The sequence below is a fragment of the Budorcas taxicolor genome, chromosome 24, assembly GCF_023091745.1.
Source record: "Budorcas taxicolor isolate Tak-1 chromosome 24, Takin1.1, whole genome shotgun sequence".
NCBI classification, from domain to species: domain Eukaryota; kingdom Metazoa; phylum Chordata; class Mammalia; order Artiodactyla; family Bovidae; genus Budorcas; species Budorcas taxicolor.
In genome coordinates this window covers 15,124,498-15,148,991 of record NC_068933.1, presented here as the reverse complement: position 1 = coordinate 15,148,991, position 24,494 = coordinate 15,124,498, and the positions used below count along the sequence as shown (strand labels likewise).

At 39.5% G+C, this 24,494-nt stretch overlaps 1 protein-coding gene across 2 annotated transcripts in view; it reads left to right on the top strand.

Moving 5' to 3' along the window:
* The window catches only part of PDLIM3 (PDZ and LIM domain 3), a 28,960-nt gene extending 5,524 nt beyond the window's left edge, over window positions 1-23,436 (top strand). Inside the window, exons 2-8 of one of the 2 annotated variants that reach the window (XM_052661279.1) lie at window positions 3,676-3,827; window positions 5,068-5,152; window positions 12,303-12,370; window positions 17,362-17,625; window positions 19,162-19,292; window positions 20,926-21,037; window positions 22,461-23,436. In XM_052661279.1, coding sequence (XP_052517239.1) covers window positions 3,676-3,827; window positions 5,068-5,152; window positions 12,303-12,370; window positions 17,362-17,625; window positions 19,162-19,292; window positions 20,926-21,037; window positions 22,461-22,650 — 1,002 coding nt within the window. In that variant the 3' untranslated portion in view covers window positions 22,651-23,436. The remainder of the gene's footprint in view (window positions 1-3,675; window positions 3,828-5,067; window positions 5,153-12,302; window positions 12,371-17,361; window positions 17,626-19,161; window positions 19,293-20,925; window positions 21,038-22,460) is intronic. The other variant, XM_052661280.1, reaches the window with a different exon arrangement.
* The last annotated feature ends 1,058 nt before the right edge of the window (window positions 23,437-24,494 follow it).

Here is a 24,494-nt window from a genome sequence, read left to right as displayed (position 1 = left end):
GGAAATCAATGTCCAGGTTGAATGCAAAGTCAGACTCTGGTTCCGGCGTCACCATCAGCCGCCTTTCCTATGTGACTTAATGAAACCACTGGCGACAGAGCTCCCAGCTTAGTGAGAAGCCATAGGTTCCTTAGTCACTTTACCTCCTCTCATGGAAAAAAAGCAGCCTCCTTTGTCCAGCCTGTCTTAGAGTTGTAATGGTAGAGTTATTAGAAAGAGTTTTGTAAATGTAATATTTTGGGTAAGTATAAGATAGTTATTAACTTCCATATTAACATTGCTAATTACATTTACTCATGCGTGCAAACTAAGTCACTTCAGTCATATCCGACTCTGTGCGACCCCATGGACTGTAGCCCACCACCCTCCTCTGTCCATGGGATTCTCCAGGCAGGAACACTGAAGTGGGTTGCCACGCCCTCCCCCAGGAATCATCCTTACCCAGGGATAGAACCGTCGTCTCCTGCAGCTCCTGCATTGCAGGCTGATTCTTTACCACTGAGCCACTGGGGAGGCCCACATTTAGTCATATTCAGTATCTAAGTTCAGCACACCAGATGTCTCTGTTTAAAATTTATATAGAGCAATACGCACCAAGCCTACCCTCAGATGTTTACACTTACTGGAACCAGAGCTAAGAAATAACGTTAGGCTTTTCTAAATCAATATTGAGTATTATATGTAAACCAAATTTAAGTATATTAGAAAAGCTAGTTGAGTCTTTAAAAGCAAACACATTGAGCCATGCTTTCTCATGTTTTAACTCAAAGAAAAGCATTCTGAAAAAAAAAAAAAAGCATTCTGGTCTTAGAAGTTTTAAAATAGACTGTATTGATTTTTGATGAACTATAGCTAGAGAAAATTAAAAGTTTGAGGTTATTTTTATCTCTACAAGCCACACTGGGAATGGAAACTCTTATTCTTCTAACAGTTGTGAGTCTGGGAGAATTTCTAAATGGAAAAATGGCATGCCTCCCAAAAGTTGAGATGTAATAATCTCCAGTTGTCTTCACCCAGGGCCCCATTATGTGTCCCTACTGGAAAATAATCATGATTCCTACTGTGAGATGATCAGAGACATGAACTGAGTACAATAAACATTTTATTGATGAGACTGAAGATCTAGGACACATGAGAATTATTTATTTTCTTCTTATGAATATAAATTTATATGAATTATTCATTTATACAGGGCTTCCCTCATAGCTCAGTTGGTAAAGAATCTGCCTGCAATGCAGGAGACCCTGGTTCGATTCCTAGGTTGGGAAGATCCGCTGGAGAAGGGAAAGGCTACCCACTCGGGTGTTCTCAGGCTTCCCTTGTAGCTCAGCTAGTAAAGAATCCTCCTGCAATGTGGGAGACCTGGGTTCGATCCCTGGGTTGGGACGATCCCCTGGAGAAGGGCAAAGCTACCTACTCCAGTACTCTGGGCTGGAGAATTCCATGGACTGTATAGTCCATGGGATTGCAAAGAGTCGGACATGACTGAATGACTCACTTCACTTCATTCAATTATGTGAATCTTGGGTCTCTCTTAGAGCCATGAAGATAACTCAATGACTAGTTATATCGATGACTAGATTAAGCAAGTGGAGAAAAAATGAAATAATGACTGATCCTCAGTTAAACATTAGGAATGATCTAATTTATTCCTGGAGCAGTTTGAGGTTTAAGTCAAGTTCCACATATTATCCAGGCTTCCTGCATAGCTCAGTTGGTAAAGAATCTGCCTGCAATGCTGGAGACCTGGGTTTGATTCCTGGGTAGGGAAGATCCCCTGGAGAAGGAAATGGCAACCCACTCCAGTATTATTGCCTGGAGAATCCCATGGACAGAAGAGCCTGGCAGGCTACAGTCCACAGGGCCGCAAAAGTCGGACATGTCTTAGCGCTACCTTTCTTTTCTTTCTTTCCACGTATTATCCTGCTCTAACCAGTGGGAACTTGCAAAAGGAGCAGTGACAGATTGACATTAATAGCCATCATCTTTGGGTGTGTGCGGACTAGTTCTTTTTTGTTTCATAAGCTCTGATTAAATGTCCACTTCATTCATCTTTCAAGTAGTTATTCATCAGCTGGGAACACTGAGTATACACTGGGAAGCATTAGGAATATACATAGTATTGTCCTTCAAGAAGTTGAGGTTGGGAAGACACAATACCCAAGTAAATAAACAGGCATGCAAATACAAGTTGTCTTCATAGAGGGAAAGAATGGGGCGTCACAGTGGAGAACGATGGGGAGGGGCTGGAGACGCTGTATCAGAGGTCTGGGGAGGTCCCATCGTGACGTTTAAACCTAAACCAAAAGGATGAGCAGGAGCAACAGGCTGACAAGCATGTGGAGCATTTCAGGCAGAAGGAACAGTGCGTGAAAGCCCAGAAGAGGGTGCAAGCTTGGCCTATCTGAGGAGCTCAAAGGAAATCTGACTGGCTGTAGGGCAGTGGACGAAGAGGAGCAGAACGTTGTGAGATCACGCTAGAGAAGTAGGCAGGGTGACACCAAGTGAGGACTATTCATTGTCAATTGGATATACCCAGAAAAGCTGGGAGTGGGTATAGCAATCAAAAGAAACATTACGCTTGCTCCTTGGAAGAATGCTATGACAATGTAATCAGTGGCACAGTTTAATTGAAAGCCGCCATCTTATTAGTTGTTTTCTACTTATTCCATCTCTTCTTCGTTTATGGAGAAGAGACTCTAAGTGGACACAAAACTCTCTTGTGTCTGTAGTTCCCAGGGGTTCTAGACTCTCACTGTTTAACTCATACTTGGCCTTTAGCAATTTGTTCACAGTTATAGCTAAATTCTTCTCACTAGCTTGTACACTTGGCCCCATCTTCCTTTGTGCTCTGATACAAGTGAGCCTGTGCTTACGTCTCATCTTTCCATGGAGATGCCCATCTTTCCTTAGATTCCAAGCTAGTTGGTTGCCCTGCAACTTCAGTTCTCTGGAGTCTGTGCAAAGTTATAATTTTGCATATTATCTGGCTTCTTGTTAATACAAGAGTGATTCTCTTTCCAGCTTTCTATATCCCACCCAAGTGCATTATAGGGATGCTAAATCTGTTTCAATTCAAATATAAAAGCACCCCAAATATATTAATAGCAAAGTTATATTCCCAAATAGAGAGTCTGGGGTGACCAAAGACTCTAAGAAAGCAAATTTTTATTTAAAGCAAAAATATGATTCAAACAGGGAGTCATGGAAGATGTTTTCAAAGAGAATTAGAAATGTCAAGATGGAGAAAATGTGGTTAGTAAGAAATAGAATTATCTCACATAGCAGGAAAGTAGAATACAATTGGCCAATTAAGAGTTAAGCTAGATATAATATTTTCTGCAGGGGACTTCCCAGGTGGCTCGGGGGTAAAGAATCCACCAGCCAATGCAGGAGCTGCAGGAGACTCAGGTTTGATTCTTGGGTCTGGAAGATCCCCTGGAGGAGGAAATGGCAACCTACTCCAGCACTTTTGCCTGGGAAATCCCATGGATAGAGGAGCCTGGCAGGCTGCAGTCCATGGGGTCACAAAGAGTCACACAGGGCTGAGCCACTGAGCACAGTAGTTCCTGCCCAGTGAAGCATTTAGAATGTTACCAAGGTGAAGTACAAATGTCAGGCACAAAAAAGGTGCCACAGGGTGTTGATTTTTAGCTATGTGATGATTTCTTCCAGATCACTCCAGGAAGCAAGGCGGCAGCTGCCAACCTATGTCCTGGAGATGTCATCCTGGCTATTGATGGCTTCGGGACAGAGTCCATGACTCACGCTGATGCACAGGACAGGATTAAGGCAGCAGGACACCAGCTCTGTCTCAAAGTTGACAGGTGATCTTTAATTAATGGGGGTAAAATTTGATCTGTTTTGCAGGAGGACCTGAACCAGAATGATAAATGACTTCATCCTCCCCGTGAGGAAGAATATTGCAGGACCCAGAATTTTAACTGGCTTTTTTATATGTTGGCCACTTTGGTCTGTCCTTCACTGAAGTCAGTCTGGTAGCTGTTAACAAAGGAGTTCTAAAAAGAATTCTCTGGAATGTCAGAATAATGAAAGAGGCTAAAAGAATTTTTTTTCCTTCACTAACCCAGTTGGTCGACCAAGAAAATAGTACTGGCCATACAAACACCAAACAGCATGTCTAACTACACTGCTGTTCTAAACATGGTAGAGAATGGAATGGAATTTCCCAGAAGAATCTTCTGCTTGCCAAACTGTTATCCTATTAAAATTTGGTTGCTAATGTCCTGTATGCTGTTTTCTGTTTTGTACTGAATTCAGCCCGGAAGAATCTCACAAGGTATGAGAGGACATGGGCACATGAGGGTTTTTAGACAAGGAGACATTTCTGATCAAAAACAATATTAGGAAATCGAACCTGATCTTTTGCCATCAGACCCGAGATCTGAAACTGAACTGTGAAAAGAATGATCTGTGGCCGTGGTTAGCATGTGTGTCTATCCTGCTGCTGTTGGGTCCACAGTTTTCCCTGCTGTGGTCCAGAGGACACAATCCATCAGCCAGTCTGCCATTTCATGGGGTGAAACTGACTCTGTCCCTGTCTCTGCATCACCTGTGTTCCTGCCAAGCACATAGTTCCGTAGGAGCCACACGACCCTGAGTAGATACATGAGAAGAGCTGGACGGAGCCCATTTCCTTGATGCCAGCAGCAAATCCACCTGGCACATCATTCACTGCCTCCTGTGGTGCCCTACATAGGACAGGAGGGAAGTTGAGAAGATCCAGGGGGGTTGCCCTGTGGTCATCTGCAGGGCAGGTCGCCAGGATCTCCCTCTCCCGTATGCTTCCCGCATGCACGGCAGACCCACTTTCTCCAGAAACTCTACGGTGTCCTTGCTTTAGTCCAAGTTGCTACAATCGAATACCATAGACTGGCTGGCTTAAGCAACAAACATTTATTTCTCACAGTTATGGAGGCTGAAAGTTCAACATCAGGGAGCCAGCATGGTTGGGTTTTCGGGATTCACAAACACAGGAAATTAAACTGTATTAAAACTAGAAGTCCCATTAGAATTTGGGTTTACAAATTTTATTTTTATTTACAGGGCGGAAGCTCGCTTATGGTCTCCACAGGTAACTGAAGATGGAAAGGCTCATCCTTTCAAAATCAACTTAGAATCAGAACCACAGGTATGAATTTTGGAGTTAAACGATGTTCACATTATGAAGAGAAGTATTCTTAGGTAAATATCTTATTAAAAGACAAATATGTTCTCATTAGGGAAAAAGAGGTTATATCTATCTATAGCCTGCTTATTTTTTCATTTTTCATGATGGACATCTGCCAAATGACCATGAGGTAACTCAAGAAATTTAAGATGTTGAAACAAAGCAAAACAAAGAAAGGTCGACCATTTGAAACAGGTGTCTCTAATCTAATAGTTATTGTGACCTTCAATTCCTCAAAGTCTTCACCCAACTCTGAGGTTACATCCTTCTTTAATTATCAGTTCAGGCATTCTATAATTAAGTTTACTCTAGGAAGAGAGTTTTGCATTATGTAATCACAATAATATTCTGCCTATGCAGCTGAATTACAAAAGAAAAGGATTTTCCCTTCAGGCAACTCTAATGAGCTAAATTAATCTAATAATCTGATGCTTATCTGTCTACTTTCAAAATCGCCAAAACAAAACAAAAAAAAACTGAAATTAAACTGACTCCCAGTTGTGCTGTGTGGACAGTATAATCAAGAAAAGGAACCTCTGCTTGGTTAGATGCTCCCCCCATTTAGAGAGACAGACAGACATAGTTTGAATAGTCCCTTTTAAACAAGTATCACTACTAAACTGATTATATCTAATGAAAATGAACTGAAAATATATTTATAATTTGTGCTTCAGCAAGGTTTCCATTTTCAGGATCATCAGCTCCTGAATTTGTCCCTCACATTTTCCCCTTGAGGGCCTAGGCCCCCATTCATTTTATTCTTGGTAAAATACGTGGAGAGTACATACTACATGTGTCTCATAGGGCTTCTAAAGATTGAAATAAAATAAGATAGGAAAACAACTTGGCATATTGCATTGCTCTTAGACTCAGTTCAGTGGGCGCTCTCATTATTGCTGGCGTACCACCCCCTCCTGCCAGGCTGCGACCGGAAGGGCTCCTGGCCTCTCCTGTCGGTGACATAGGAGGCTGCCTAGGTGACAGAGGCTGAAGGTGGCTTAGCCTGGCCTCAGAGGTGGGTGGGTGAATAGCACCTGTCATCAACATCTTCTCTGATAGAAGAAAAGGTTGGAAGGAGGAGCGAGAGCAAAGTCCTCCAGGCAGAGCGGTCACTTGTGGACAGCCCTTGGCAGTAATGCCCAAACCCACCTGCTTCCTCCAACCCTCATCACTCAGAGGCAACACAGGAAAACAGAGAGCACGTGGTGCTTTAAAAAAACAAAAACAAAGAAGGAAATTTACATGCATATATTGACACCCCCATCTCCTATTATCACTAGGACAAACTGGATAGAATTCTGAGTTTCCTTGATCCATGTAGAGGACACATTGAAAATTGTACGGCACCCTTCTGCACATTTCTATTCAAACTTTCTCCTAATTTTTTAAACCCAATTTCACTGATATTAAAATAAGGGACCAATTACACATGCTTGACCAAAGTACCAAATCCTCAGTGATCCCTGATCATGTTGGAGCACCCACTCAGGCACATGGATGATTCAGCAAGTATGGATTTTATTAAGCACAGGGTAAGCTGAGAGCTTGCTGCGAGCCTGTGTTTTTCTATCATCTCCCCAGACCAGACTTGGAGCTTATCTGACCTTTATTCTTTATTGCAGATCCATGAGTTTTAATTTATGGCTATGGTTATTCCAAGACTTAATTTTAAAAGATAATCCAAATGTTAAATACCCTGGTCTCTTGTCAATCATTTGTTAGCACATGTGTCCTGCATTTTGGGGTCAGACAATATAAATATTTATGATACTACACATGGGGAAAAGATAAAGAATGGGATCGTTTTTATTAAAAAAAAAAAAGAGGTGAAGACTGAGTTAAGGGCTACAGAAGTCAGTCAGATGGAGCCTTTGAACATTCCATTAGACTGAGTCATGACTAACTTCTTACTTGCACCCTCTCTCTAAGAGGCTGGTGTTTGAAGAGCTCAGAGATAAGGACCATTTCTGTTCTTCCCCTAAAGAACCAAAATATTCCTACTCCTTATGACCCTCAGCCAGATTTCTGCATGACCAGCTCATATAACTTGGCATTTCAGGAAAGACCTTCCCTACAAAATATAGCTAAATTTCAGCATAACCTCTGCTATCTGAAAATTCCATAGCACAAACTGGAACAAAATGTAGGGATAAGTATCAGTGAATTAACTTGTAGACTGAGACTGAAGAACTGGCCAAACTGTGCTTATGTTTGTATTCTTTTTCTAAAAAAAATTAACACAAAGCTATGCAAAGAAACATCTTGCAAACAGATATCTTTTCTTTCCCCAAATGAGAACTCCACAACTAAAGCAACCCCTTCTGAGCAATAAAAGTGTGTCAGTCTGAAAAACAAATGCCAGTAAGTCTTTAAAATGCCATTGTATATGAATGGTAAAATGTTGCATTTGAGTGATAGAATAGTTGAGTTCTTGTTTCTCAACCCAAGTCAAACTTCTGTTGTAAGTTATGTGACCTTTGCTATTGAACTAAAACACTATTTTTCATTTTAAAGGCAATATATATTTACTGGAGGGGTGGTGGTGGAAACCATGACACCCTACCATGCAAGTACAGCCATAAATAATAAAATGTTAGTGTATTTTTTTTCAGCTTTCCCCCCTAGGAATAGGTTTAAGCTTTGGGGACTTTTTCTTACATAGTTATAGTAATAAATGATACTAAATTTTAACATCTAGATTTTTTTTCATTTTTCCATGCTATTATTATATAGCTAAATTTTGGTTTTATGAATTAAGACTCCAATCTTAGGCTTAAAAGAAACCTTAGAGGTTGTTTAGATCAACCCCTGGCCATTGGATAAACTCCTTCTAGACAATCCTGAACATGCCTATGAGCAGATGGGTGCATTTTTCTATATAAAGTATAGAAAAGGACAAAAGGTATGTGTTAGAGTTCTTTGTCCTTCTTCAAAGGTTACATTCTCCAATAAGGTATTACCCTCATCTTTGTTTAATATTAGCTGAACTATTCAAAATTATAATGTAGTTATCACAAGACAGGAAAGACGCTTTTCAGAAATAAAAATGCTGTTTTCTAAATGAGAAAAGACTGCATCCTTTCCATAAAAGGTTTGACAATAAAAACATGCTATCTGCACAGTCAAGTAGGGTACAGAAGTAGGCTTGAAGTTGTCAGATTTTCATGAAATAACTTCATTCTGCAATGTTCTGATAACTGGGCGGCAGCCCGCCCAAAACGAGTTTTCATAAAATCCTCGTTTCCCCAAACTCCTCCCCACTGACTTATGGGAGAACACTTGAAACATATCACTGAAGTGAAAATATGAGTGGTTTTGTTCTTCACTTAAGGGATGAGCATGAGGATGGGACAGGGATTGTTGATACATTTCAACCATGATAAAATATAATCATTTACTAAGTGTACTTTGATCTGAGCGCTTGATATAGTTTGTTTCCTAATTTTGCCACCGTTTTTTCTTATAAGTAGCTCTACATACTGTCACACATGTATCAGACATGTTGTGTCAAAGCTGGTCATTGCCTCAGTTCTCAGACCAAATATTTATTCAAGTAAAAAACTGAAAGGTGAGCTCTCTCTGAATGACAACATCTCTGAGGTCATTTCAAGGACTGGGGAGATTGCTGTCAAGAGCTGCATTCTCCCAGTGTCAGCAGATCTCTGTTAAGTCTCTTAGCTTTCAACCTGGCAGCTCTAGCATTTCATTAATTCAAAATATTATTCTTTAATATGAGATCCTACCATTTAAAAATAACATTGAAAAATCTAATTAATCGCAATAATTACTTATTGAATTCCTAAGAGAGAAGCGTCATTTAGATGCTTTTGTCTGGGTAGCAGAAACACAAGAGCTGGACTATATTAACTGCTAGATAAAATTTTGACAGTATTTTTCCATTACTAATGATTTTCCAGGAAAATATAAAAAGGAATTAAAGTAGAATAGCAAGCTTCTAATTGGTCTTGTCTTTTGATTCTGTTTGACCATCGACAGTGATGTAAGACTTGGATAGAATGCTGCCTCTCTGTGCCATATTTACATTTTTTGTTTACCTTTAGTGTATACACTTCACTGTGCTTTTTGGAATAACTCCAGCAACCCATAAACTAATGCTTTGCAAAGCCTGAATACAAATGTTTGAAGCCTGTATTAGAAACATTTCCTTTTAGGATCTGAGTAAAAAAGAGAGGGGTTTATTGTTTCATTTTAACAAATTACATTTTTGTGACATTTGCAATATATAACTAAAACTGAAAATAGCAAAGAAAAGCTTGGAGCTAATTAACTTATGTGCTGCTTTTTGAAGTACTACTAGGGGCTATTATTGCACAAATATTTTCAGAGCAGATGCCTCATTTATAGGTCAGTTGCCATCCATGTTTATTTATCATTTTAAGACTAAGAAATAAGGGCAGAGATTTTTTTTCCTCATAAAGCGATCACATTATGTTACCTAATTTTTTGTAAAATCAGTATTACATACCAACATCTTTAAGGCATATCACTCTCACTTAAAAAAAGAAAAAGCTAAATTCCACAAAGCTTGAGTCCTTCAGTACTTCTTTATATACTCTTTTGATTAACCTGAGAGATTTATAATACACCAAAACTAAATTGGGCAATTAGCCTTCTGTCTTCTTTCACATCCAAAGTAACCAAGGCTTGAATCATGTCCATCGTCATTATTTACAATTATTTCCCATTTACTTTTTTTCATGCCATAATAACGGCTAATTGTAATGGTTAATCATAAAACACAGCCCATCCAAATTCATTATTAAATCAGTCAAAGCAATCAGATGGTACCACTGTATCAATCTTTGTACATGTTTTCACATTTTCTGGGATTCAGCACTCTTCTAAAGCCATATTTGATTGTTTCAATCATTCTTCTCTCTAATATCAGCAACTACATTGTCACTCAACCAACTCCTAGGCAGTGAGCCATTATTCTGGAGATTAAAGATTGAATCAGTAAGATATGAGTCAAGTCAATCATACTATAGAATCACAGACCTTCTTTTCAAGTTCAAGAGGCTATTAAAATATGCTGTCCAAAGTAGTTGAGAGAAAAGCTCTTATTCAGCACATTGCAGATTTTCAGGTACCATGAGACTTGGGGCAGTTGGAGTCAAAGTCTCTGTTAGAGCTAGTGTTTCCATTTGCCTTGTCATAGCTATTTTGTAAGTGGGCTTTTTCCAATAGGCCTAAATGGGGGAACACGAGTGTATATGATGACTGCCTGCTCAGGAGAACCAAGAAGAAGCATTGTTCTGGTTGGGTCCCTAATGTAAGTTGTTGGCAGTCCCTGAAATCCACGCAAAACTGTGGTTCCACCGCTAAGAAAGGAACACAAGCTTTTTTCTGAAAAGCACACTTCCACACCTTTCTCATCTATAATCACAAGGGGAAAATGACACAAATAAGAATATTACTAGATGTTTTTAGTTTTTAAATCAAAATTGTCTCCATTAACATTTCAAGTAATCATAAATGTTTGTACTATTTGAGATCTCTGTGAAACACTGTCGGTGAAGTCACAAAAGTAAAGGAGGTTGATGTGAATGTGTGAGTGAAAATAATGTAAAGACGGATCTTAACTAATTCTGCCAAATGAGAAGGTTTGAAAGAGAATCAGCTTGTGTGTATTTTAGCATTTGTTTTTGGTTTTCTTCTGTTGCTTAGAAGAAGAAAAAGTTTAGTGACCTGACAAAATTATCCATCTGTATAAAAATTGGAAAACTTGATTCCTACATTGAAAGATAATAACAGAGTTTCAGATCATTCAGGCATGTTTCAAACTCAGAGTTTTGGATTGAAGTTTGTTCTTTTTCCCTGAGCAATAAAGTGAAAATGCTTCTGTAAATCACCTACATTCACTGTCTCTGTAAACTTGAACCCACAACATGAAATCAGCACAATAAAAAGGGAGGGTTTTCTGTAAATATTTTTCCTGCTTTAATAATGGAAGTCCTTTAATTTCTATTATTTTTTCAAAATTTAAGGCTACATCTTAATGCAAATTAAGAATTTTGTTTATTGTAGGAATTAAGAAAAAACAGGAGAAAAGACTTGATTAGTTACAATGATGCAGGACAGTTATTCATAAATGTTCACTCCCTTTCTGATTGCTTTAGTCTCCCATTTCCTAAAATGGGGGAAATGTTAAGAGAAATTTTATCTAAGTTCTACTTAAGACAGTGTTACATAGAATCATTTTTCTAAGCCAAAAAATCTTATTTTTGACACAAAATTTCTGGATTGAAATGAATCCTATGAGACTTTCTTAGATGAAATCAGTAGCGAGCAGACAAATGGTACAATATTTGCATTATTTTATACTTCAAATAATATCAGCTCCTTTGCACCTTAACATACAGTGACGTTCACAACACATATGCAGTTCACGGCAAACGTAGTCCTCCTTTAACCCTGCCATTAATCTCGTAGTGGATAAAGAAGCCTTGATTAACAAGAGCGATGCTGTTGGTTTGTGTGCTAATGGCTTTGTTGTGCATTCTGTGGCTTTGTGTATTTTGTCTGCCATTGTACAGGAGTTCAAACCCATTGGTGCCGCGCACAACAGAAGGGCCCAGCCTTTTGTTGCAGCAGCAAACATTGATGACAAAAGACAGGTAGTGAGCGCTTCCTATAACTCACCCATTGGGCTCTATTCAACCAGCAACATACAAGATGCGCTTCACGGGCAGCTGCGGGGGCTCATTCCTAGTTCGCCTCAAAAGTAAGTATTCCACTGGTTTCTGGCTGCCATGCTCTCCATGGTGATAGTAAGGCTGCTTTTCCTTTCCAAAGTCCAGCTCTTGCTGTTTGATTTTTACTTTCCTGAAGGCACGGATCAGATTTTTCTTTTAAAGACAAGCATCTAGAACATGGTTCTAGGGCCCAGTCTGCCAGTTCCTGAATGTTTAGTGAATAAATGGTTGAGAGGAAGAAATCGCTCTGGCTCCATCATCACCCTTCTTACTCATGTCAATATCAGGTGATAAACAATCCTTTCTGTACAATTGTGCATGTAATTTTATCTAAAATATATATATATATCTAATAATCCTCCACTGAGGGGCTCTTTAACGCTTTGTTTTTACAGGATGTGAACTACTTTGAACACAAGCACAACGTTCGGCCCAAACCTTTCATAATCCCAGGCCGAAGCAGGTCATAAGCTTTAAGATGGTGAAGTGTGGAGTGCATGCCTCCTTAATAAATCCTACTAATCACCAAGATACATAACTCTTAGGTGTTTGGAGTGACTTTTCTTTTTTCAAGCTTACTGCAAAAGCAAAAGAAACAAATTCACCTAGCGGAGGCTAGCAGCCAACTCACCTCCATTTCTGAGAGTAAATATTGACAAGATTATAGAGCTGTGAAATATTATGCAATCGCTGTGTGTATTTATAACTGATACCCCGGCTGCTCTGAGAATCCCATCCAGAACACAGTGACCTTTGAGGTTAGCAGACATACCCTGTCCCAGGGCAGGATGGCCCAGTCAGCAGGAACAAACATGAAAACCAGCCCCCAAGTCAGGAGTAAAGAAGCAGGTGAGGCAAACGTGGAAAGGCTGGTGCAGCTTTCTGTGTTTGACGGACTCCATTCATCCCATCTCAGCACCTAGTTCTCACTGTGTCATCAGAGCCTGCTGGGTAATCCCACTCATTCTAGCTCTTACATAAAAATAAATTTGCCTTCTTATGGATACTTGTGTGGCTTCCCTGGTGGTCAGCTGGTAAAGAACCTGCCTGCAATGCAGGAGACCTGGGTTCAATCCCTGAGTTGGGAAGATCCCCTGGAGGAGGAAATGGCTACCCACTCCAGTATTCTGGCCTGGAGAATTCCATGGACAGAGGAGCCTGGCAGGCCACAGTCCGTGGTGCCGCAAAGTTGGACACAACTGAGAGACTAGCACACATACGTACACACACACACACATATACATGGATACTTGCAAAGGAAGAGAAGCCACTTGGCATTTTTCCACTTGGGGAAAATAAGTATAAAGAGAGAGTTGGGAGGGAGGGAGATTTACTGGGTAACCCTCATGGATAACTGTGCACAGACTGGAATAATAATGAGCAAGATCTCTTCTTGTCTGTCAGAGAAACAGATCATCGTCAGACGATCCTTTACAAATCTTCTCTAGAAATTAAATTCCAGCCTACGAGGAAAGAAATGAATGTCCTGTATTGCCGCATCAGGCAACAGTGACTTCAGGAAACCTGAAGTCCTCTGACCTCAGCTCCATCAACCAGCCCAGAGGAAGGAAGTAGGGGTTAGGCTGGATCAACCCTAACAGATCAGTGAACAATGATTTACATCAGGTGTCCCAATTGGTGGTCCATAGGTGGAGTCAATTCACAGACAATGTTTTCTTTAACCCTCCCATTGTTTAAACATACGGAATTTAGGTCAGTGCCTTAAGATGGAACATCTACTCTCCATCTTGGCAAAATACCTTTAACTCCCAAGCATATCACACCTGGCCCATTTTCATATATGTGTGACCCTCCTGGCCCCTGGAGACATCTGAGTTTATGCTGCTTGCCATGGATGGTCAGTCATCACTAGATATATGATTTCCATGTGCAGACCTTTCCATGAGCTAGAGTCAGGGCCAGAAAATGACCTCAAAGTAAGCCAATTTTGTGATATCAGACTCAGAAAGAGGAAATGGAGTAAAAGAGCTGGAGAAAGATGCTATTAATAATAAGGCAATGACCACCAAAGACATCTGACCCCACTAGAATGTAAACATATTATATCTCCACTACCAAGAAATGAGGCTAGGACAATAAATGCTCAGCAAATGTTCATTAGATAAAGGAACAAAATCTCGAGAGTGCCTAATTAGACTTCCTAAGTAGCAAGAAGAATCAGGAGCTGTTATTCCTCCTGCATACTGGCAACTTTGAACAATCCTTTTTGGCTTCTTTCAGTTTTTTCCTCCTTCATATTTCATTCTCCTCTACATCCCTTTCTATTTCCCCACATTCAACAGTTTTCCAACCCCACTCTCAATAACATTAAAAAAAAAAATTGGGTTAAAAGTTAAAATGCTCTTTTACTATTGAATAAATATATATACATACATCTTCCTAAAGAAGCATAGTAAAACAGATACACTTGCATTCTTTTGAGGTTAACATAAATGTAAGCTCACTAACATGAGCTAAAGAACTCCATGAGGCTTGAGTAAAATGATACGAGTAACACAGATCTTGCTTCTGCTAAAGACCAATAACATTTAATAGCAAAATTCAGGGTAAGTCAGAGATTCAGGTACGTAATGCCCTTCTTTTATATTTTCATTTAATTCAAACATGGTGATAATGACAAGCTACTCATAATTTTTTCATTGTAAGGTGCCTTTCAATCTAGCTAAGTTTGGAAGAGGGGAGAGGAAAACCAGATATGAAAGGATTTGCTTAAAAAGCCGGTACCAGTAAACAAACCTTAAAAAATTCTAAAATTGCTTCTATTATCCTCCCTGTCTTCCTGTGGCCCCTCACTATTTGCTCTAGCTTCCGAATTTCTTGTTCTTACCAAATAATTCTTCATCAAGGTGGAATTTTGAGTGGCTACTTACCAAGCAATAACTACACCATTAATAAATGACTTTTGAATCAGATATAAGTTGGAGATACCAATATAGTCATCTCCCTGGGTCTTAATACTAGTTAGGGTTCTTTTAATGGTTTCATCATAACTGACCCATATTAAAAGAAAAGTGTTTTCATATGAAAATATGTAAATGTTTAAAGCCAAAACTAACATTCAAAGTACATACAAGGCATTTTATAGATCCAAGTGATAAAATACAATCCGGTTAGTGGTTTTTGGACAAGCTGCATCCGAAAGCATGTCCCCAAAAGTCCATATACACAGCAGGGAAATGAGTTCTGTGTCTAATGATCTACCCAGTTGTATGATAGTAATTGAGCATATCATCAGCCTTACAAGTTGCCAAGTCAATAGCTCAATGTCATGAAATTTCAGCAGTATCTACCTTTCCAAGTCACAGGAATAGGTCATGCTGACCCATGATCATCTCCACATTGACTAGAGTCCATGAAAACTATTTTTTAACCATCAGTTCAAGAGCTTGTTTAAAATCGTTCCAGAAATGTATAAAAAGATAATTGTCATTTGCTTAGGTTTTATTTCCTATGTGAATAGATAGACATGGGCCCTTAAATAGAGTGATTACGAAACTAGGAAATAGAAGACACAATCTCTGCTTAAACAAAATTATGTACACGGACATGCATGTATATAAGAACACTAATAAGAGAGGGAAAATAATACTAATTACAACTATAACATAAGTTCTATCTGTAAGTTCTGAGTTAACCATAGTTTACATCTCCACCATCTAACACCATGCCTGGGACACAGTAAGGTCAGAGTAGTTATAAAATGCTTGTGGAAAAGGTTCACTATTTTAAGCTCCAGTCTCCCAATATTGAAATTCAGTGTCTCAAATCCCTAAATTACAATTCAATAAACTTCATTACACTGAGGTCAAATCAGTATGATCCTGACTGAACTGCACTCTAACTGAAATTTCATTTCTACTCTTTTATCAACTGAAGTCAATTTCAGCAACCAGTATAGTGTTAAGCCTATGAAAATGGTGAATAAACCACTTGATATTTTTGTGTGTGATCAGCCAATTTACTGACTGAGTTTCAAACAGGTTCTCAACAGCCAGGAAGTAAAGGAGCACGTTCACATTAACCTGCTTCGTTTAGTCTGTGCAGGTCAAATCGGATAACACAACACAAAAAAATTTTTTGTAATTTATTTAGCGACATGGGTTGCCCAGACTAACCAGGCTGCAACACTGATGAAGCCAACAAAATCAATCCTCAATATATTGGGTTTGGAGTTTTTCCTCTCTGTATGGGCCTGAGGTTGACATTAATAGCCCTAGAGAGTAAATGCAGGCAGGGACCATACTTGAGCGCTAAGGGAACACGGACTTTGAGATAAACACGCCATATAAACTGTTCTCTGCCTTGAGTTTACAGCAACACTAACTTGCAGACATGATAGAAGCTGACATCAATGCTAATGTTTCCTTTGGCTTTGTCTTAAATAACTATGCTTTAAAAAAACACAATATATTCCATTTCTCAAAAAAATGCATTTGTCATGCTGCATTTAAAATGCATGTAGAAAAATGACTTTTAGTCATCAGCATGTCAGTTATGACTAACCTCATATCTGTAGAGAATTCTATTCATAGAGAATATGAAATTTCTGTAGTTCTTAAAATTGCATGACTGGCCTTTCTGATGTTTTGGTAAGTTCCTTTAACTTGACTTTAAAAGGAAATGAAAAATATGCATGAAAATATATATGTGCTTTCAAAATTTTGCAAGAAATAGCTGTGCATTAAAGAAATATATATACATATCTTAGCCGTAAGTTGCATCCAAAGAGTCTGAGATCACTTTATTTGCTCTCTAATTATTAATTTCAAGGTGACAAGCATTTATTGGCTATTTCTAGGACCTGTATTAAGTCACCAAACAATTTCTTAATGTGTAGTCTCCACAAAATTAGAGAATTAAATAGAAGAAGTTAAAATAGTAACAAAATATTTATAAAATGTCATAAAACAATCTTTATCACATAACCTCAAGTTGCCAATTACTTTGAATTAAGCCCAACTATATTTCTGAAAATACTTATTTTGCAATGTTTAGCCTGAATATTTGATTGGATCTTCACTCTGCATATTCATATTACTATTTGTGTAGGATCATTCATTAATATTTTAATTTTAAATACTGCAGCTCAGAAATGTAAAAGGATTCCAGCTAATGCAATTCCCCTGAGCCACTTCCTTTATACACCACTCTTTTCCCATGAAGCTTTCACCTAGCAGAGCCTATTTTATAGTACAGCGGAGCCAAAAAATGCAGTATCACCGGTATCTTTTAATTCTGTGAAACTTTTTTCAATCGTGAATTTTTTAAAGTGTTCCCTTTCTAAAACAAATTCTAGCCAGAAATAAACATTTCTTTTCCACTTGGTTTAATTCACCTCTTACTTTTAACCTCTCTGTACTTGTTCTCTGTGTTCCCCTGTCTGGACTTTCTGGTTCCTGTGTTGTCTTCTGTGTGGCGTGGTCATTAACACAGCGGACGCAGTACTCCGTCCGGTGTTGACGGCGGCAGTGGGCGTAGCACCCCTTCTTCTGTCAGTACTCTTAGTACTATTTGCCCAGGTGACTTGAAAGTTGCTGCTAAGATGGCCCCTAACATTCCTTTGGAAATGGAACTTCCCGGTGTGAAGATTGTACATGCTCAATTTAATACACCCATGCAGTTGTACTCAGATGACAATATTATGGAAACACTTCAGGGTCAGGTTTCAACAGCTCTAGGGGAAACACCCTCGATGAGGTAATAAGAGTCTTTCTGAACCGTGGGCATATTAACTAAACACATGGGCAATGTCGACTTTACTGTTATCTTGTAACATTGTCTTAATCGAAAGAAAGCTTTCAAGAAAAAAAAAAGTACTAAGGATTTATTGCAGATATCTAGGCCTTGTGATAATGGCAATTTGGGAAATTAAGCAAGCAGAGTTTTATGTGACAGCAATAAAATGAAATCATGGCAGGATGAAATGTACATGTCTTTTGAAAAGCTACAATGTACTTTACAAATCTCTGGTACAGTACTTCTCAAAAGTGATTTATAATCTGGGATACTGTGTTTCTTCTTTGGGTATCAAAAACTGGGGAAGGGATGGGAGGTTCAGAGAAGTTTTAAAAGAAATGATACCTTTTGTCTCTTCTAATGGCATCTTGTGGAAGAGTTAATTATTTTTCCATTTACTATTTGTGCCATGAGTAAAGGTTTGTAAGTGAATATCTCAGGCTACTAATGTAGATATCTAATTTCCATTGGTCTCTATTTTGACTAATTTCTTCATTATGCATATTTGTTCAAAGTACTTTTCAATTAAAAAGATTAGAAGATAAAACCTAATTACTTCTTTCAATATTATAGAACCATTATAAAGTATTATGATGCTTACAAGTGCTATGTAACAATATCCCAAAGATAGCCCTTGGGATGAGATAATAATAGCATAATGTATTTCAAAGCCATTTGCAAGGAGCTTCAGATAGGTAAGATGATTATTTCCAAATATGATATAGGCAATAAAAATTTGTGCAAATAGCAACTACCTTTTCTAGATAATGCAATTAAATGACAAAATAGTAAAATATTACAGTGCCTGACATGTATTTTTATTGTGGCATTTTTTATCGTTCATCATGAATATATTTGTAGAAAGTCTATTAAAATATATCATCTATCATTTTTGTAAATGAATTATAATGTAGCTATTTAGTAGCCTATACAACTGACTTCTGTGTGAAAGTCACTATATTATGCGTTTTCAAACACTGACAAGTTGAATTCTTCGATTTACAAGCAAAATGTTACCTTGATTCAGGAGTTAACAAAACTAAATCATATTTGATATTTGGTTTAATATCAAAATTGAATCTGAATTTTATTAACATCTTTATGACTGAGATAAACTGGGCTCACTCATGCACTTTCTATCACACATATGTGGTCTTTTATTTCTAAAAGGTTAATTTTGTTCACATTTTAATTATATATCCATCAGACGCACGCATTATTTTTTAAATTACTATTTCCTAACAACATTTCAGTTGCCCTCCAAAAGATTCTTCCACATGGAGAAGTGCTGAAGTGACCCCCAGGTTAATCAATGATATTTTTAAGGCAACCCGTGTGAATTCACATTATACTTAGCTGTAATAGAAATTAACTTGAGAATACGGAATCTCTGTTCGGGAGTTGCTATAAATATAGCAGTCACTGCTTATTGATATCTTGTGTCTTCCTGCGCATACGCACGCTCCTGATGCGGCTTCGCCCGCCATGTCGTTTCAGTGAACCCACGGCCTCCGTGCCCCCCGAGTCGGATGTGTACCGGATGCTCCACGACAATCGGAATGAACCTAGTCAGCCTCGCCAGTCGGGCTCCTTCAGGGTGCTCCAGGAACTAGTGAACGATGGCCCTGGTGAGCAGTCCGTGAATGTCTGCTGAGACGTTGTTGACAGAGGTTATCGCAAGGGTCAGGGGAAGGGAGGGCAGCAAGCATAACGGGAATGAAAGTCTAAAAATTTATTTTCATCAGTCATCAAATGACTCTTTGCTGTAAAAGGATTTGGTGTTGCCTGGTTTAGGAGGAGAACATCCAGAACATATTTAAGGAGCCATCAACTTGATGGTAAAAGATCATCAAAGATAAATCCTATCTCAGTAGTCAAGGGCTAGTTCAGCTTATTGATCATAAAAAACTGCAAGATTTCTCAGCCTCCCCCTTATCCCAGGCTATCATAATCATCAAATTTTTAGATAATACTGGAATGAACACTCGCTTTGTCCCAAATCCTGTGCCGAGCTGCTTTGCACATGTAATCATTTAATCCCCACAATAACTCAGTGAGGTAGGAGCTATTATTTCCCTTATTTAACAAAAGAGAAAATGAGGCATAGAGAGGGTGGATTTGCACAAAGCCACACAGCCAGTAAGAAACAGAGTTGGGTCTCCAGCCCACTCCTGGGGTCTCCAGAGTTCATGCTCTTACCAATGATTTTCTGTGTCCAAAAGATATATACTGTCCTTCAGAAGTTGCACAGAAATGCAAAATGCCCCATTAGTATAGCCATTATTAAAAAAATGGAAAATAAGTGTTGTTGAGGATGTGGAGAAATGGGGACCCTTGTGCACTGCTGATGGGGAATATGAAATGGTGCAGCCACTGGGAAAAACAGTATGGCAGTTCCTCAAAAAGTGAAACAGAATTGCCACGGGATCCTGCAATTCCACTCCTAGATGTATGCTCAGAAGAACTGGAAGCAGGGACTCAAACCAATACTTATGCACCAGCATCCACAGAATTATTCACAACATCCACATTATTCACAACAGCCAGAAGTTGGGAACAACCTAAATGTCTATTTACACATGAATGGAAAAACATAATGTGGTATATATCCATAAAGTATGCTATTATTCAGCCTTAAAAGGGAATGAAAATTCTGATATATGCTGCAACATGGATGAACCTTGAAAACATTCTGCTAAATAAAATAAACCAGGGACATAGAGACAGATATAGCATGATTCCATTTATATGAGGACCTTAGAATAGTCCAGTAATAGGGACAGAAAGTATAATAGAGGACACCAGGGTCTGGAAGGAGAGTGAAATACAGTTAATGTTTCCTGGTTACAGAGTTTCTGTTTTAGATGATGAAAATATTCTAGAAATAGGTATCAGTGATGGCTGCACAAAATTGTGACCATACTTAATGCTACTGAATTACACACTTAAAATGGCAAAGATGGTCCATTTTATGCTATGTATATTTTACCACAATTTAAAAAAAGAAAGATGCAAAATGTTCTCTGTTCCTTTGGGCATTTGGTAACAGCTCCCTACAACAACAGTTTTTTAACTAATGTTGTTTCCTAAGGTCCTGTTTCAGAATAAATTATGCTTGAAGGAACCCTGGTTCTTTCCAAATGATCATTGTGGGTAGGGCTAAGAATTCCTCAGGTTAAAGTGCACACCTTAAAATAGAAGCAAAGTATCAACGGTAGCCAGCTGCTCCCTGGCCATAAATGGAAGCACTTTGCTTTTCAGATGACCGTCCCGCTGGAACTCGGAGCGTGAGGGCTCCAGTCACAAAGGTCCATGGCGGCGCTGGCGGCACGCAGAAGATGCCATTCTGTGACAAGTGCGGGAGTGGCATCGTGTAAGTTTCGTTTTCAACCCCAAATTCACCATCAGTCTTGGCGTCAGTTCCCTACTTCCTCTAGAAGAGACTTGAAGTTTTACAAAAGACAAATTTCTATTCAGCGAACTGAAATATAAATGTCCGCAACACTGAGGGCAGTCTGACCAGAAATCCTTTTAGGTGTACCCCAAAATTAGCATAGAAGGTGAACTGGAAATCCTGACTTATAATTTCAGGTATATGTTCGTAAAAGGAAAATGCCCCAGAAGTATATCCTAAAAGTCATTTCCGAGAATCATGATTTCGCTTCAAAAAGCCCTCCCTGTGTTGATGCATAGTCTTTTAATTCTTCCTTTTCTGTATAAACCCAGGAAAACAAATATGGGGGTCACCCAGTTGTTCATTAAAACACATTATCCTTAGTCAGTTTCTTAAAGTTGCACAAATACTGAAATATGATCTTTAGACACACAGTCAGCTTCCATTTTAAGGGGCTTTAGGTGTAAATAGCCACCCTTGCTAGTTTCAGATCTTCAGGTGAACCAGATCATTGCAGTCCCTCCACCTTCTGGCCCGGGGGAGCATGTCTTCCATCCCCTTTTTCTGTTCCCCTGTCACTAGCTCTCACACTGAGGAGCTATCAGTGTAGTCACCCAGGAGGCATCCCAGGAGGGTAGGGGAAGGAGATAAGCCTGCTTATAGCATAGAGGGGGTTGGGAGATAGAGAAACTAGCAGGACAGGGGGTTGGGGGCAGAGAGGACCTCGAAACACACGACAGGTCGTGATGTTACCCAAAGTATTGGGGTGGCCAAAAAGTTTGTTTGGGTTTTTCCATATGCCGCAATGGACAAACCCGAAAGGAGTTTTTTTGGCCAGTCCAACAATTGTTGCTCCCAAGTTGGAGTAAACTGTCTCAACACTTTACTGTCAAAATGCAAGTGTACCCACGCATGGAAATTCCATCTCTGCCCTTTGACATGTTCTGTGTTCCATAGCGTGGACGCTGGACCACCAAGCTAGACAGTTTAAGCAGAGGGACTTTGGTTGTATAGACAACAACCTTGGTCACAATCCGATTCCTTTGCAGAGGATTGATTATCTGCATCATCTCTCCTGCTTCCAAAGAAACAATGGGGAGAGATCATGAAGTAAGATCCTATCATTTCTCTAAAAAAAAAAGAAAAGAAAGAAAGTTTGTTTGAAAAAAAAAAGCTGAAAAATATTCACACGTGAACAACAGAGAGAAACCCATGCAGGTTTATTGTTGTCTTGGCTCTCCCTGGTAACTGCATCAGTTCCACAGCTGCGCCCAGTTTTACAGCTATTCTTTCCTGAATGTGAAACACCTGCCTTATCTGTAGTGTTGTCTCCCTTTCGGTCATATTTTTGGCTGTATGTGTGTGTTTGTGTGTTCACGAGGGTCTCCTTTTTCCCCACCAGTGGTGCGGTTGTGAAAGCGCGGGACAAATACCGGCATCCGGAGTGCTTCGTGTGCGCAGACTGTAACCTCAACCTCAAACAGAAGGGCTACTTCTTCGTGGAGGGGGAGCTGTACTGCGAAACTCATGCCCGGGCCCGCATGAGGCCCCCAGAGGGCTACGACACAGTCACCCTTTATCCCAAAGCTTAAGTCTTGGGCAGAACCAGCACGCACACACCCACGCACATCCACACAGGCTGGTGTTAATGGCTTTGGGGCAGATTTATAGCAAAGTGTTGACGCCAAATCTAGAACCAAGATTTTAGACACTTACTGTATTTTTAGGAGAAAGAATCGGAGGTACATGCCTGTTGTAACACAAACATGCATTCAACTGTTTGGGGGGGGAAGCTTAGCAATAACTTAATGGCATTTAAAGCAATAATTTTTTCATGCCATTCTCCACAGTTTCCATTTATATTATTATGACCATCAAACGTAAACATCAAGATATTTGGGGAGTCCAATTGTCTTTCCTTAACCAGCTGATTTTGCAATTCTAGTAAATACCAAATGACAATCTCGTATTCTAACAAAACCTGCAGTGTCTGTTATCTGTTTCAACAATTACAGTGCATGTCAGAAATTTTCTAGATCTCTCTAGTTTCATATTCAACAGTCATACTGCTGGATGCAACATAACGTAATAAATACATAAAATATTTTAAAAATACCTAACAAAGTGGCACTCGCTGAATTCAGATAAAATCAACATTCCAATGAGGGAGCCCGGTCCTAATTTGTCGTGTACAACCTGAGTTGTACATGAGTGATAACTCGGATATTTTAAGGAAAAAAATATGGTTTCTTTAATTTTTATAACTCATTTGCTCTTTCTTATGAGCCCACAATTTCTGCTGATCAGAGGGGCAGTTTTAAATTTGCTAGTTAAAGGTGATACAGTGTCAGATTAAAACTGTTTCTGTTGCTTTGAAATAGTCTCTTTCATTTTAAATGTCTCTTTCAGATAAATATTCAAAGTTCAGACTCCATCAAGGCTAGTTCTTTATTCTCAAGGCTCACCACCACCATCTTCACTTCCCAAAGGTGGCACCTCCAAGAGGAGACATTCAGGGGACCCTCTGGGGAGGAGAGGGGCTGCTGCGTTCCTGGGGTCCTGCTTGTATTCTCTGCTGAAAATCCATGGTTCCACTTGTGCTGTTTTCTCAACATAGTTGGAACCAGGCAACAAGCCACCTTTACCACCACCTCCAAAAGCCTCAGCTCAGCTTTCCCTGGAGTCATGGTTTCTTTGCATCTCAGACACGAACCCCATCTGGCCCCTGGCTCAGCTCGGGCACCTTGCCCTTCACCATGGTGGTGCCATGGCAATGCCCCCTGACATGCATGTCTTACCTACTTCCCAAGCTTGTCCCTGGGGACAAAGGAGAAGTTACGAAACTGTACTCTCCAAGTATAAACCATGGGAACCAGCAGGCTGGGGAGGTGGGAACTGTCTCAGGTCCTTGGTCTCACCCCCTTGTCACAAAGCCATGTCTACCCGACAGCAGCTGCTGCCTCTGGGCTGGGAGCAAGGATCCTCCTATTGTCCCAGATGGAAACTAGGGCCCGTGTTGTACTGCTCTGGGATTCTCCTAAACTTCTCTGATTATTTCTGACTCTGACCGGTCTGGGGTTTTGAACTAGTGACACAAGACAGAATACCTGCCCCACCCCTCTGGGCCATTTGAGATAGAAACCGGAACCCCTGCACCAAAACATGAATTCATCCACAGAGCAATTCAAAGGAAATAGAAAACTATGTGATCAAAGAAATGATTGTGTTCAAACACATTACTTTTTTGGTTCAGATGTTATTTTTAATTTTTTTTTTTTCTGGGAAGGACATAATCTTAAAAGTTTGGAAGCTAGAGAGCAAAGGAGTGGGAACTGATTTAGGAAAGCTGAGAAAGTTAAAATCCAAAGCAGCAACGGAGAAAACTGAAGACTCAACCCCGAATCTTGAAAAGGCGAGGGAACTGATAATATGGGCA